This window comes from Bufo gargarizans, chromosome 1, assembly GCF_014858855.1.
Source record: "Bufo gargarizans isolate SCDJY-AF-19 chromosome 1, ASM1485885v1, whole genome shotgun sequence".
NCBI classification, from domain to species: Eukaryota; Metazoa; Chordata; class Amphibia; order Anura; family Bufonidae; genus Bufo; species Bufo gargarizans.
The window spans coordinates 714,164,384-714,180,444 of NC_058080.1; the positions used below are offsets into that span (position 1 = coordinate 714,164,384).

General features: G+C 45.6%; 1 protein-coding gene across 2 annotated transcripts in view; it reads right to left on the reverse strand.

The window, feature by feature from the left end:
• ST8SIA5 (ST8 alpha-N-acetyl-neuraminide alpha-2,8-sialyltransferase 5) overlaps positions 1–16,061 on the reverse strand; it is an 80,738-nt gene that overhangs the window by 18,320 nt on the left and 46,357 nt on the right. For both annotated transcript variants that reach the window (XM_044292631.1, XM_044292630.1), the window contains 2 exons: positions 6,344–6,430; positions 2,318–2,462 (listed from right to left, as the gene is read on the reverse strand). In XM_044292631.1, coding sequence (XP_044148566.1) covers positions 2,318–2,462; positions 6,344–6,430 — 232 coding nt within the window. The remainder of the gene's footprint in view (positions 1–2,317; positions 2,463–6,343; positions 6,431–16,061) is intronic.

Consider the following 16,061-nt stretch of genomic DNA (forward strand, 5'->3'; position numbering starts at 1 on the left):
GGGCCTCTGGAGACGCCAGTCATCCGTGTCGAGGATGCACAGGCATTCTCTGCCCTGTCATCAGGCCTAGGGTGTAGCAGGGATAGCAGGGTCCTAGGTTGGAGAGTATGAGCCCCCTTACCTTATGAGGCGGCTCATACGCTAGGAGTCCAGGGAGAGCGCTTAGAGTTACGTGAGGAGGTGACCAGCTCCCTGTTCCCTGCTATCTGGCGTTGCAGCAGCAGCTATTGCACGGTGGGGGGTTTTCCCCACTCACCACCGTGACATAATAATAAATAACGGCTCCGCAGTCGCAGTCCCTTCGTAAGAGGGTGAAGCATGCATCCATTGACCGTTGGGGTGCATGCGCGTTCTCCGGAGGGAGAGCGTTACGGGGTTCACCGTTAACGGCCCGGTTGGTGGCTTTTCCCCGCCACCTTGCTAACCGTGTCCGTGTTGGTGACCCCTCGTCCCTCTCAGGGTTCCTATCTCTGGTCGTCTGCTGGCAGCATTCCTTTGGTGTTCCGGCAGGTGTGCTGGTTGGGGAATGTCTGCTGGCAGCGACCTGGAGTGGGAACGTCCACCTGAGTTGGACGCGGTGTCCTGTTTTCCTCCTCCGGACTGCTCTGTTGGCTGACGACCTGGGGACTGTTGTGTACGGTCCAGGTCTGTTGGCGGCAGTTCCGGGGGGAGTTACGGGCATCTATCCGGCAGTGCCTTCAGTTGTTCTCCCTTCCAGTCTGCTTTGTTGGCTGGCAACCTGGGGCTGTTGTGTACGGTCCAGGTTTGTTGGCGGCAGCTCTGGAGGGAGACACTGGTGGTTTTTAGGCATTGCCCCTCCCCCCCTCCCTGTTGTTTGGTCCCACCAGCCTCCCTTTTCGGTTGGGGGGGGCTTTGAGGGGAGGGAGTGTCACGACCCTTGGTCATGGTCGTGACTCCTTGGGTGCCGCATGCTGTTGCCCGCGGTTTTCCGTTGTCAACCGCAGCTGGGAGCACTTCGCTGTTGCCTCAGGTGGGGTTGCCGCGGACAACAGTCATGCGTGCGGTTGCCCTTGGCAACGTGTTTTATGTGTGCACATTCCCTGTTTGGTGTCCACAGGGTTTGAGTTGTATGCACTTCCCCTTTTAGTTGCTGTCTTCCCTTCCACTGGTGTTGGAAGGGTTAATCCCCTTCTGTGTGTTGTGAACATTGGGTGTGTCTCTGTGTGGGTGTGACCTCAGGCCTCCTTATATGTTGGTGTGTTGGAGTCTGAGGGTTCAGTTTGGATTTGGCTCAGCTTGGTGTGGAGCTCTGCTCCTGGGCTGTTTGTAATCCTGTCTGTGTGAGCCACCCTTATTTATTATTCTGTTTCCCTTGCTGTGTCTGTTGTCCCCTCCGGTGTGTTTGTCATTCCTCTCCCCACCTGGTGTATGTAGTTGTGGTGTGGGTTTTGTCTGAGAGGTTTTATTATGGTGTGTGATGGCTCCGAAAGGGGCGTGCTTACCCGGAGGGGTTAAGCGAAGGCAAGACCGTGGGTTTCCCAGCCCGGAGCCTCTTTCCATCTTGGCTGCGGCAGGTAAGAGTAGATAACATTGTTATTGTGCTTTGTGTCTTACCTGCCGTACGGTTTCCCCCATTGCCTTGCATCCTGTCAGCTACTGGGCCTCTGGAGACGCCAGTCATCCGTGTCGAGGATGCACAGGCATTCTCTGCCCTGTCATCAGGCCTAGGGTGTAGCAGGGATAGCAGGGTCCTAGGTTGGAGAGTATGAGCCCCCTTACCTTATGAGGCGGCTCATACGCTAGGAGTCCAGGGAGAGCGCTTAGAGTTACGTGAGGAGGTGACCAGCTCCCTGTTCCCTGCTATCTGGCGTTGCAGCAGCAGCTATTGCACGGTGGGGGGTTTTCCCCACTCACCACCGTGACAAATCTCCTGCTCTCTCCGCCCATCTGCTGATGATTGGCAGTTCTCTCCTAGAGAGAGAGGGAGAAAACTAGGTAGAAGACGGTCAGTCATCAGCAGGAGGGCAGGAGAGCAGGACTTCATGAATAACCATGACTCTTCTCAGGTGGCCGTGACTCTTCTCCAGGCCCAGTCTGCAATGATTGTGATGTTGGTTCTCGACAACCACTTACTTTTAACTTATAAATGACAGACCGCTGAAATCAACTCACCTGTCTCTGCTTCATGCTGCCGTTAGTATGGGCAGCATAAGGTAGATGGCAGGTGCCCTCTAAAGGTTTTCTGAAGTGTTCCAAAGCCTGTTTTATTTTGTCAGCATTTTTGGCACCACCATTTCCACGAGCGCATCAAAATCATCCATGTCTCATATGACTCAAAATCTAGTCGTAATTATACCTTGGGGAATATCTTGAAGATCTCAGGGCTGATCTGAAATATACCGCTTGTATCAACTTCATATCTGAGCTTTGTCCCGAGCGGCGTGTTCTTCTGAGTGGTGAAAAGGAAAGAAGGGGCATTGCAACATCTGGACAGCTGAGATCTGCAAAGTGTAAAACACAAGAAGGTCATCGCTGCACTCCACTGCATCTCCTGCCGCATGCCGGCTTTGGCAAGGATTTCCATTTTGTTGGAGTACACAGACCTACGACACTATGACCCAGGAATTTCTAGCATCAGGCTGGCTAGAGTTTTTTAGTATTCTTAGAAACAGATTTGATGGCAAATACATAATTATCAGAGAATATTGTCACCCAGTGAAAAAATAATAAGACTTTAAAAAGGCTATGGACATCTTTGGGGCATTTTTTTAATAATTGCATTCTACTCATTTTGGGATAAAAATAATTTTTTCAATTGGTCTTTATTAAAAATGTTCAGCAGTTTCTGACATACAGGGTTAAAAATCGATCTGTTTGCAGGCTGTCAATTTCAGTTTTCTTTGAATCCCGTCAGTTGACAGCACTGAGTAGCTTTTGTCTCTGAACTCCTGACCTCATAAACACTTATTCAAGCCATATTCTTATGTGTTCTAAGAATTGAGCTATAATGAGTGTTTATGAGATCAGGAGATCACAGATAAGAGCCCTACATGAGCCGTCAGATGACAGGATTAAAAACAGAAACTGACGCCCTGCAGACTGATTTTTAACCCTGTTTCTCAAAAATGGCTGAACATTTCTAATAAAGACCAATTGAAAAAGCTATTTATGCAACCATAAAAAATTGCCCAGAAGGTATTCATAGTCTTTAAGATGTACACACTCGAGTCCACATCCTTACCCCTTAGAAGACCTTTTGATTTTCAATTTTTTGCATTTTAGTTTCTCACTCGCCGCCTTCCCAGAGCCATAACTTTTTTATTTTTCCATTCACATAGCCTTATGAGGGCTTGTTTTTTGCAGGACTAGTTGTACTTTCTAATAACATTATTTAAAAGGGTTGTCCAGCCTATAATATTGATGAACTATCCTCAGGATTGGTCATCAATATCTAATCGGCGGAGGTCCGACACCAGATCAGCTGTGAGACGAGGAGGCGGCGCTCTGTGCGAGAACCGGTTCCTCTTCATTACACTACATCTCATCTCAGTGCAGTGTTGGTGTTGTGTAATTACGGACTCTTGGTCCATTCACTTGAATGGAGAGGGTGCTTGTATTACACCGCACTTCCGAGACGAAGTGCGGTGTAATGAAGAGGAAGCGGTGCTCGCATGGAGTGCTGCCTCCCTGTTCAAACAGCTGATTGGCGGGAACTGCCGGGTGTTGGACCCCCGCCGATCTGATATTGATGACCTATCCTGAGGATATTATTGGCTGGACAACCCCTTTAATATTGCATATGATGTAGTGGGGAGCTGGAAAAAAAATGGGGTGAAATTGGAAAAAAAAGGCATTTCTGCCATCGTTTTATTTTTTTATTTTTTTTACAATGTTCCCTATGCAGTAAAATTAATTTGTTACCTTCATTCTCCAGGTCAGTACGATTACGATACCACACTTGTATATTTTTTCTTGCGTTTTAATACTTTGCCATATTCTAACCCCTATAACTTTTTTGGGAGTTATGTGTATGGAGCTTTTTTGCGGGGCGATCTGTACATTGTGTGACTTTTTGTAAAAAAAAATTGGAGAAGAAGTGACAAAAATGGCGAATTGGCCATTTCGAAATTTTCTTTTCTGTTATGCCATTTGCCGTATGGGATAAATGTATGGATGTTTTGAAATTTTATATACTGTATACTTCTAAAAACTTTTTTTTAAAACTTTTTTTTAAGTCACCCTGGGTGACGATAACTGGCAATCATTAGCTTGAAGTCGCCAAATGGGTTAAAGGTCGTGTCCGAATTTTTACAACTCATATTTAAACATTAAACATACAAGTTACCACATAACTACTTCGTATTACTTTTACTGACTATTGGAAACAGAAAGTTTATTTAAAGGGATTATCCTACAAAAAGTATCACTGTGCAATGAATAGGGCCTTTTTTAAATGAATTATTACGGTAATCTACATGCAATAAAAATATTGTCAATTTTTTTGGTACACGCTACATTTTTCTCTCTGGTAGCGCCCCCTGCTATTTCTCCTTCTGTTCTACCTTCTCCTGCATTCAGTGGGGGGCTCAGTAGCTTCCCTGCAATCTCCCTACTTTCAAATTATTTGAAATATATAGCTCTCTCTCTCTCTAGACGGGTGGGAAGGAAATTGGGGGAGAGGGCATTACTTACCATAGTGCTATTTATTAGCAGGACGTTTCAGGTGCCCTGTTATACTTACCCAGCGGTCCAGACCCACCTCGCGCTGTCATCTTCCAGGCGGCCTGGCCACCGGGTCTGCTCTGTCCCACCACACAGACTGCTGCCTGCATGCCGACAAAGCTTCTCTTGCTTGTAGGGTACGTGCTCCCTTTGAATCATAAAGGGCCAGCAAGCGTCTGCGCCAACCTTCACCGGCCGGCGGCTGGCAACCTTTGGGTATTTCTTTCAAACACCTTCCCCAGTGGGAATACTCATGGGCCCTGGTGCAAGAGTTCAGCTTGGGCCCCCGTCCCTCAGTGCTTGTTGGCAAGGGGCAGGGGAGCACATAGCCTTCCTGCTGCCTGAGGCAAACATTGAAAGGGCACCCCCTCATGCCAAATTCTTAACCTAACCCCTTCCCTCCAGCCAGAGGTGTAAATTGACCAGTATGCACTTTCTATAATGCCAGTGTCTTATATGGCACAAGGGTCTTTGGGCCCACTTAGGTTCCTGGGCCTGGTAACGACTGCTACCTCTGCACCCCCTATAGCTACGCCCCTGCTGAAACTCATGATCCACAACATTGGGACCTAAAGAACCCTATATGTAAATCCAGTAAAGCCTACTGAGATATAGTATGGGTGAGGACATGGGTGATGGATTTTCTAGAGAGCAATTACCGAAGTGACAATCTCTGTGTCACTCAGTTCTAAGAGTTCTAAGAGTGCACCACCGACACATTCTGCTGCATATACACTGCAGGACTGAAACTCATGATCCACAGAACTGGCACCTAAAGAACCCTATATGTCAATCCAGCAAAGCCTACTCAGATATACAAGATGAGTCAAAAGTCTCAGGACACCCTTTTATTTCAGAAACAAAAGGAGAAGTGAAATATCTGAATACCCTAGCAAGTAATGGGTTCAAAACTTCAAAGTTCTGTGTTCAGCACCAGGGACAACACATTGAACACGTGAAATAGCTGTGCATCACAGGGAACGTTCAAGGCGGTTGCTATTGCAACTTTCTGTGTTGATAACTTTTGAACCACAAGAATTATTGCAAATCTTGCGGGAATCAATTTCTGAGAAAATGTTGGTGTTTTTGATATGCTACATGACCCCCTTCCCATTGTAAAAAAGTTGCCCATGATCCAATATGGTGGCTTTCAAGATGGTGGCCATGTTCCGGACAAAACCTAAAAAATAGGCCCCCTCACCCATTACTTGCTGGGGTATTCAGATATTTCATTTTCCTTTTTTGTTTCTAAAATAAAAGGGTGTCCTGAGACTTTGGACCCACCCTGTAGTATGAGTGAGGACATGGGCCTGGGAATCAGGGTCGGACTGGCCCACCAGAGCACCAGAGGATCCAAGCTCTCACAATAATGGACCCCTAAAAAAACAGAGCCCTTGAGGTCCTATATACACAGAGGGTGGGCCCCTAGAATAATTTCCTCTGGTGGGCCCAAAGGAACTTCAGTCCGACGCTGCTGGGAATAATTTGTGATGTTCAGAGATCCATCATCTCGGCATCTACGCCTCATCCCATCTCAGATATTCCTATGGTATTGCTTTTCCACTACATGAGGATTTTCTGAGGCATCTTCTTAACCTCAAGGAAAGTCTGACAACTTCAATTCTTGTGCTTATTGACTTATCTCTTGGGGGTCACTCACTTAAAGGTATTAGCTTCTGTCACATTCATCTCCCACTTGCAGATCTGAAGACTTTTCCATCGATCAAACAACTCTGTTTCCTTTACCCTGGAGAAGAGAAAGTGCAAACATAATATCAACGTGAACAGTTCTAGAAAATTATATGATGAAGACTTTGCGACAATGTTTGCTCTATATTGAGAACGCCCCCTTCTCATAATCCTACCTTAGAATGGAGCAGGGATACTATATGCTCTGTATTGTGGGGGATTATTCCTTGCTCACTGTCACACCCTAATGAGTAACATCATTTGTATGAGAGGGAAGGGAAAGCGACTACTGGTCTGCGCACGTTTCTGAGTTACATCAGGGGTCACATTGCAAAACACTGTCACTGTCCTAACTCTTTCACAATACCTCTATATAGCATTGAGAACACAATTTTTCTGAAATCCCCTGCATATAAATGGTTAATTTGCTGTCACCAGTAGGGGGAGCTTGGGAGCTAGTATGTCATAAACGCGTAAAGAGGTTGTCCCATGAAAAATATTCTACATTTTTCAAACCAGCACCTGGTTCTGATTACTTTTGTGATTCATGTACTGTATAGCCCCTGAGCTATTCAATACAATGTATCTGTATAGCGCCACCTGCTGTTTGTTCTTTCCCTTATTTCTCTGTCCACCTCAGTATGATTGCCGAGTTGGTCACACATGCTCAGTTAAATTCTCCAAATGCCACCAGCCGGATCTACAGTTAGAAGCTATGGCAGTTAGGGCACATTCAGATGACCATGCTGTGTTTTACAGTCCGCAAATTGCGGATCCGCAAAACACGGATTCTGCCTGTGTGCGGAACAGAACAGACGGCTCATTTTAGAAATGCCTATTCTTGTCCGCGATTGCTCTATATCTTTTGTGGGGCCGTGGAATGGAACAATGAATGCGCACACGGTGTTCCACATCCGTTTTGCGGGACAGATACGGACTCATTCATACGGTCGTCTGAATGAGCCCTTACAGGGAGGGGGGCTGAGGCAGAAAGGACATGACCCCTGAGCTATGAAAGGGAGAGAAGCAGCAGAAAGAAAACTACGCTGCAACTGTGATGAGGAAAGAGCTGCAGCAAAAAGGAGCCACCCCCTGAGATGTGATAGGGAGAGAGCTGCAGCTAAAGGAGAAGCCCCTGAGCTGTAGTAGGGAGAAAGATGCAGCAGAAAGGGCATGCTCCCAAGTTGTGATAGGGAGAGAGCTGTAGCAGAAAGATAACACTCCCTGTGCTGTGAGAAGGAGAGGGCTGAGGTAGAAAGGACACATCTTCTGTGCTGTGACAGGGAGAGAGTTGCAGCAGAAAGGGCACAACCCCTAAGCTGTAACAGGGAGAAAGCTGCAGCAAAAAGGACACACTCCCCTGGGCTGTGATAGGGAGAAAGCTACAGCAGAATGGGCACAACCCCTGAGAAAGGACATGCCCTCTGAGCTGCCAGCTTGAAAAAAATCTAGCAGAGCTTCTGTACTAATAAATGTGGAGATCTCTGGATCCATGTGAGGTGCAGGGCTGGTTCTAGCTTTGTTAGAAATAAATTGCCATGCACTATATCATGTCTGATTTATTATTTTTTACACTAACCATGGTATAACCCCTTTATGCTTCAGGCAGACAGAATATTATCATTTTGATTTAGAGCTCTGTATTAGAAAAATTGCTGTAATGATATATTAACCCCTTAAGGACCGAGGACGTACCGGTACGCCCTATTTCCCGAGTCCTTAAGGACCGAGGACGTACCGGTACGTCCTGACTTAAAATCTGCATTCCGGCGCCGCAGGGGTTAATCGGAACGGGACGCCGGCTGAAATCATTCAGCCGGCATCCCGTAACAACGCAGGGGGGGGTCATTGGACCCCCCCGTATCGGCGATCGCAGAAAACCGCAGGTCAATTCAGACCTGCGGTTTTCTGCGTTTCCGGTCCATTCGGGTGTCCTGTGACCCGATGAACCGGAAAAAGACTGCGATCGGTGGCGTAATTTTACACCACCAATAGCAGTCCGAGGATTTGCAGAGGCGGAGCTGGCCCTGGTGCTGAACGCCGCTGTCCAGGGTGCTGATTGGTGCAGGGGAGAGAGGCGCGAGATTCAAACTTCCTGCGCTCCTCTCTCCCCTCCTCTTCCTGTCCAGCACCCTGACCGTGCAGCATCGTCCAGCACCAGCTCCTGTGTCCCCCTAAATCGGCATCCATCACCCTCCTGCACCCATCGCCACCCAGGTAGGTTAGGGTCAGTGAGGGAGAGGCACCGTTAGGCAGGGAAAGAAGGGAAAAGTTAGAAAAAAAAAAAAAAAAAAAACACATTTATTCCAAACTTTTTTTTTTTACAACTTTCAGACCCCAGACCCCACGCCACTTGCCCCCCCCGCATCCCCCCCACCACCAGCCCCCCCGTTTTTTTTTCAGTAACCCACTGGTGAATTTGATGGTGGAGCAGACGAATCTGTACGCCCAACAGTTCGTCGCTCAAAACCCAGGCTCAGTTTTGGCTAGACCCGGTGGCTGGACGCCGGTCAGTGCAGCCGAGATGAGGACATTTTGGGGCCTCGTGCTGCATATGGGTCTAGTCCAAAAACCCAGTGTCAGGCAATACTGGAGTGGGGACGTCCTATACCAGACCCCACTGTACAGTATGGTCATGACACGTCACCGGTTTGAGGCCATCCGGAAATGTCTGCATTATTCCGATAATGCAGCATGTCCCCCCCGAGGTGATCCTGCCTATGACCGGCTGTACAAGATACGGCCGGTCATCGATCACTTTGGGGCCACATTTCAGCAGGCCTACGTACCTGGAAGGGAGGTCGCGGTTGATGAGTCTCTCGTTGCGTTCAAGGGGAGACTCAGTTTCCGCCAATACATTCCCACAAAGCGGGCGAGGTATGGCGTGAAGCTATACAAAATTTGTGAGAGTACCTCAGGGTACACTTACAAATTTCGTGTGTACGAGGGGCGAGATTCCCGGATTCAACCACCAGAATGTCCCCCCACTCTGGGTGTTACCGGGAAACTCGTGTGGGACCTTATGTACCCACTGCTGGATAAGGGTTACCACTTGTACGTGGACAACTTTTATACCAGCATTCCCTTGTTCAGGTCCCTTGCCGCCAGATCCACGTTCGCTTGTGGGACCGTGCGGAAAAATCAACGCGGCCTCCCTGCCTACCCCCTCCAGGTACCTATCCCCAGGGGTGAGACCCGTGCACTTACCAGTGGAAACCTGTTGCTGGTCAGGTATAAGGACAAGAGGGATGTCCTTATGCTGTCCACAATCCACGGTAACAGCACCACCCCAGTCCCTGTGCGAGGTACCGCGGCAACGGTCCTCAAGCCCGATTGTATCGTCGACTACAATCGGTATATGGGAGGAGTTGATCTCTCTGATCAAGTCCTCACGCCATATAACGCCATGCGCAAAACCCGGGCATGGTACAAAAAAGTTGCGGTCTACATGGTGCAGGTTGCCATGTACAACTCTTTTGTACTATCCCGAAGCGCTGGCAGCACAGGGACATTCCTCCAATTCTATGAGGCAGTCCTCAAAGACCTGATCTTTTCGGACCGGGAAAGAGCAGGCCGGAGTACCTCGGGAACTGGAGGCGCCCGGATCGTCCCTGGCCAACACTTTCCAGGTGTGGTCCCCCATACTGGAAAGAAGGGACGAACCCAAAAAAAGTGCAGAGTGTGTCACAAGAGGGGGATACGGAAGGACACCACAACTCAATGTGACACGTGCCCCGATCATCCGGGCCTCTGCGTTATCGATTGCTTCAGGGAGTATCACACTTCCATGGAGTACTAAATTTTTATAATCCCCAACAGTTCACTAGAGAACATAAAACACTATGGCTCTCAGACTTTGGAGACACGAAAACAATTTTTCTTTCCCCAAAAAATATTAGTTTTAGTGCAGGCATCCTCAAACTGCGGCCCTCCAGATGTTGTAAAACTATAACTCCCAGCATGCCCAGACAACCTACAGCCATCATCAGGGCATGGTGGGAATTGTAGTTTTACAACATCTGGAGGGCCGCAGTTTTAGGATGCCTGCTTAGTGTCTCCAAAGTCTGAGAGCCATACATATTGGGCATCGTCGCGTGCGTAAAAGTCGTCGCTATAAAAATAACTTTTTACCAAACGCCTCGGATGAACGGTGTTAAAAATATAAAATAAAAACGGTGCCAAAACACCTATTTTTGGGCAAATTTTAAATTTAAATCCATTTTGCCGGTAATAAAGCAAGGGTTAACAGCCAAACAAAACTAAACATTTATTGCCCCAATTCTGTAGTTTGCAGAAACACCCCATATGTGGTCGTAAATGGCTATATAGCCGCACGGCAGGGCATAGAACGAAGGGAACTCCATACGGTTTCTGGAAGGCAGATTTTGATGGACAGTTTTTTTTTTTTACACCATGTCCCATTAGAAGCCCCCCCTGATGTAGCCTAGACTAGAAACTCCAAAAAAGTGACCCCATCTAAGAAACTACACCCCTCAAGGTATTCAAAAATTACTTTACAAACTATGTTAACCCTTTAGGTGTTCCACAAAACTAAATAGCGAATGTAGAAACAATTTTAGTATTACATTTTTTTGTTACATTGCCTCAAAAAAGAGTAATATAGAGCAACCAAAAATCTAATTTACCCCAAAAATTGTCCCAAAACAACAACCACCTTATCCCGTAGTTTCCTAGATGGGGTCACTTTTATGGAGTTTCTACTCTAGGGGTGCATCAGGGGGCTTGAAAGGGTACATGGTGTAAATAAACCAGTCCAGCAAAATCTGCCTTCCAAAAACCGTATGGCGTTCCCCTTCTTCTATGTCCTGCCGTTTAGCCAAACAGTAGTTTACGACCACATATGGGGTGTTTTTGCAAACTACAGAATCAGGGCAACCCATTTTGAGTGTTGTTTGGCAGTTAACCCTTGTTTTACTCCTGGAAAAAATTGATTATATTGGAAAATTTTCCAAAAAATAGAAATTTCTAAATTGTTTCTCCATCTGCCATTAACTCTTGTGGAACACCTAAAGGGTTAACAAAGTTTGTAAACCCAGTTTTGAATACCTTGAGGGGTGTACTTTCTTAGATGGAGTCACTTTTTTGAAATTTCTATTCTAGGGGTGCAACAGGGGGCTTCAAATGGGACATGGTATAAACAAAACCAGTCCTGCAAAATCTGCCTTCCAAAACCCATATGGTGTTCCCCTCCTTCTATGTGCTACCGTTCGGCCAAACAGTAGTTTACGACCACATATGGGGTGTTTTTGCAAACTACAGAATCAGGGCAACCCATTTTGAGTGTTGTTTGGCAGTTAACCCTTGTTTTACTCCTGGAAAAAATTGATTATATTGGAAAATTTTCCAAAAAATAGAAATTTCAAAATTGTTTCTCCATCTGCCATTAACTCTTGTGGAACACCTAAAGGGTTAACAAAGTTTGTAAACCCAGTTTTGAATACCTTGAGGGGTGTACTTTCTTAGATGGAGTCACTTTTTTGAAATTTCTATTCTAGGGGTGCAACAGGGGGCTTCAAATGGGACATGGTATAAACAAAACCAGTCCTGCAAAATCTGCCTTCCAAAACCCATATGGTGTTCCCCTCCTTCTATGTGCTACCGTTCGGCCAAACAGTAGTTTACGACCACATATGGGGTGTTTCTGCAAACTACAGATTCAGGGCAACCCATTTTGAGTGTTGTTTGGCAGTTAACCCTTGTTTTACTCCTGGAAAAAATTGATTATATTGGAAAATTTTCCAAAAAATAGAAATTTCAAAATTGTTTCTCCATCTGCCATTAACTCTTGTGGAACACCTAAAGGGTTAACAAAGTTTGTAAACCCAGTTTTGAATACCTTGAGGGGTGTACTTTCTTAGATGGAGTCACTTTTTTGAAATTTCTATTCTAGGGGTGCAACAGGGGGCTTCAAATGGGACATGGTATAAACAAAACCAGTCCTGCAAAATCTGCCTTCCAAAACCCATATGGTGTTCCCCTCCTTCTATGTGCTACCGTTCGGCCAAACAGTAGTTTACGACCACATATGGGGTGTTTCTGCAAACTACAGAATCAGGGCAACCCATTTTGAGTGTTGTTTGGCAGTTAACCCTTGTTTTACTCCTGGAAAAAATTGATTATATTGGAAAATTTTCCAAAAAATAGAAATTTCAAAATTGTTTCTCCATCTGCCATTAACTCTTGTGGAACACCTAAAGGGTTAACAAAGTTTGTAAACCCAGTTTTGAATACCTTGAGGGGTGTACTTTCTTAGATGGAGTCACTTTTTTGAAATTTCTATTCTAGGGGTGCAACAGGGGGCTTCAAATGGGACATGGTATAAACAAAACCAGTCCTGCAAAATCTGCCTTCCAAAACCCATATGGTGTTCCCCTCCTTCTATGTGCTACCGTTCGGCCAAACAGTAGTTTACGACCACATATGGGGTGTTTCTGCAAACTACAGAATCAGGGCAACCCATTTTGAGTGTTGTTTGGCAGTTAACCCTTGTTTTACTCCTGGAAAAAATTGATTATATTGGAAAATTTTCCAAAAAATAGAAATTTCAAAATTGTTTCTCCATCTGCCATCAACTCTTGTGGAAGACCTAAAGGGTTAATAAAGTTTGAAAAAACAGTTTTGAATACCTTGAGGGGTGTAGTTTCTAGAATGGGGTCATTTTTGGGAGGTTTCTATTATCTAAGCCTCACAATATGACTGCAAACCTGAACTGGTCCATAAAAAGTGGGATTTTGAAGATTTCTCAAAAATTTCAAATTTTGCTTCTAAACTTCTAAGCATTGTAACATCCCCAAAAAATAAAATATCATTCCCAAAACAATTCAAACATGAAGTAGACATATGGGGAATGTAAAGTCATCACAATTTTTGGGGGTATTACTATGTATTACAGAAGTAGAGAAACTGAAACTTTGAAATTTGCTAATTTTTCAAAATTTTTGGTAAAAAATGTATTTTTTTATGCAAAAAAATTAACTTTTTTGACCCAATTTTAGCAGTGTCATGAAGTACAATATGTGACGAAAAAACAATCTCAGAACGGCCTGGGTAAGTCGAAGCGTTTTAAAGTTATGAGCACTTAAAGTGACACTGGTCAGATTTGCAAAAAATGGCCTGGTCCTTAAGGTGAAAATGAGCCTGGTCCTTAAGGGGTTAATAAAATAACCTGGATCTAATATCGGTGCTATTTATAAGGGTGGATATTCACTTTAAGGTTAAAAAGTAGTTACGTATGGGGAATGTAAAAATAGGACCTGATATTCTTTAATTATACATGTAGTAACTTCCTAAAGGAGCAGGGTTGAGTCAGCAGCAATGCTAAGTGGGATAAGTGGCTGCTGAAATCAATGGTTTTACAGCATTCTGCCTGGAGTTTGTAAGGTCGGGATCCTATATAAAGACCTTAATGCGTCAGTAAATGTATTCCTTTATCATGCATCCTTGCAAATATTCACTGATTCGTTTAACCCATTGAACACCAGAGCAGCTTTTAGAAGGACAGGATTGTAAGAAATTACTGTAATAAAATAAAGGTTATTTGGTTATGTCTAATAATAAACACCTCTGCTTGCTGTTAATGGATAGGAATAGTCTTCTTTATACCCAGAGGAAACCTGTGCAGATCTAATATTTCTCACAGCTTAGCGTTTGCTGCAGTGTGTCCAGCAAACGATAGGTCACCAATATCAGATCAGTGGGGGTCCATCTCCTGGCACCTCCACCTATCAGCTGATTGTAATGCATGCAGTGCAGAAAGGTTTATTGGCTGTGTCTGGTAACAGCAGCTCAGTCCCATACAAATGATTGGGGAGAGAGCTGCAGTAACCAGGCACGGCCAATGCCTAGTGGTGAGAGAACTGTGCCTGGTTACAGCAGCTGTTTCCCATACACATGAATGGGGAGAGAGCTGCAGTAACCAGACACAGCCAATGCACAATGTTGAGAGAACTGTGCCTGGTTACAGCAGCTGTATCCCATACAAATGATTGGGGAGAGAGCTGCAGTAACCAGGCACGGCTAATGCCCAATGGTGAGAGAACTGTGCCTGGTTACAGCAGCTGTTTCCCGTAACATGAATGGGGAGAGAGCTGCAGTAACCAGACACAGCTAATGCACAATGGTGAGAGAACTGTGTCTGGTTACAGCAGCTGTATCCCATATATAGAAATGAATGAGGAGAGGGCTGCAGTAATCAGGCATGGCCAATGCACAGTGGTGAGAGAACTGTGACTGGTTACAGCAGCTGTATTTCATACAAATAAATGGAGGGAGAGCTGCAGTAACCAGGCATGGCCAATGCCTAGTGGTGAGAGAACTGTGCCTGGTTACAGCAGCTGTTTTCCGTAAACATGAATGGGGAGAGAGCTGCAGTAACCAGACACAGCCAATGCACAATGGTGAGAGAACTGTGCCTGGTTACAGCAGCTGTATCCCATACAAATGATTGGGGAGAGAGCTGCAGTAACCAGGCACGGCTAATGCACAATGGTGAGAGAACTGTGCCTGGTTACAGCAGCTGTTTCCCGTAACATGAATGGGGAGAGAGCTGCAGTAACCAGACACAGCCAATGCACAATGGTGAGAGAACTGTGCCTGGTTACAGCAGCTGTATCCCATATACAAATGAATGAGGAGAGGGCTGCAGTAATCAGGCATGGCCAATGCACAATGGTGAGAGAACTGTGCCTGGTTACAGCAGCTGTATCCCATACAAATGATTGGGGAGAGAGCTGCAGTAACCAGGCACGTCCAAAGCACAGCGGAGAGAACTGTGCTTGGTTCTGGTGCATTGTGTGCTCTACATTCAGCTGACTGGTCATTAATATAAAGGTCCTGGAAAAACCCTTTAAGTAGAAGTCCTCTCACTTCAGAAAATAGCATGTATTATGTAATGCAAGCCACTTACTAATGTATTGTGATTGTCCATATTGCCTCCTTTGCTGGCTGGATTCATTTTTCCATCAAATTATACACTGCTCATATCCATGGTTACGTCCACCCTACAATCTATCAGTGGTGGTCGTGCTTGCACACTATAGGAAAAAGCACTAGCCCATGTGCGCTCCCATGGTCCCGACCACCAAACAGGCAGATGCGTTTTCTTATAGTGTGCAAGCACGACCACCGCTGATGGATTGTAAGGTGGTCGTAACCATGGAAATGAGCAGTTTATAAGGTGATGGAAAAATGAATTCAGACAGCAAAGGAGGCAATATGGACAATCACAATACATTAGAACATTAGGAAGGGCCTGGTATTAACTTTCTCTACATGATAAATGCCACTTTCTGAAGTGAGACAACTTCTTTAATAAAATAGTAAGAAACTGAGCACAGGCCGCGCTTGAACAGACAGGCCACTGCCTGTAACATAAGTACAGTCCTCTCCTAAAGCACTCTGGGGTGCTGCAGCCATTATCTCATTCAGGCAGTGATCTCCTATTAAGGCCTCGTATGTATTTTGCAGTCTGCAAAATGCAGATTGGCAAAAATACGGATGATCCGCTTTCCAAATCCGTATGTCTGTTCTGCAAAAAGAACATGTCCTATACTTGTCTGCAAAATGCGGACAATGGACCCACTGGAGTTAATGGGGCTCATTTATCAAGCATGTTTTTGGCCTTTCAATTAGACGGACGTATTTGCCTCACCCGTCTGTCTTTTACCGAC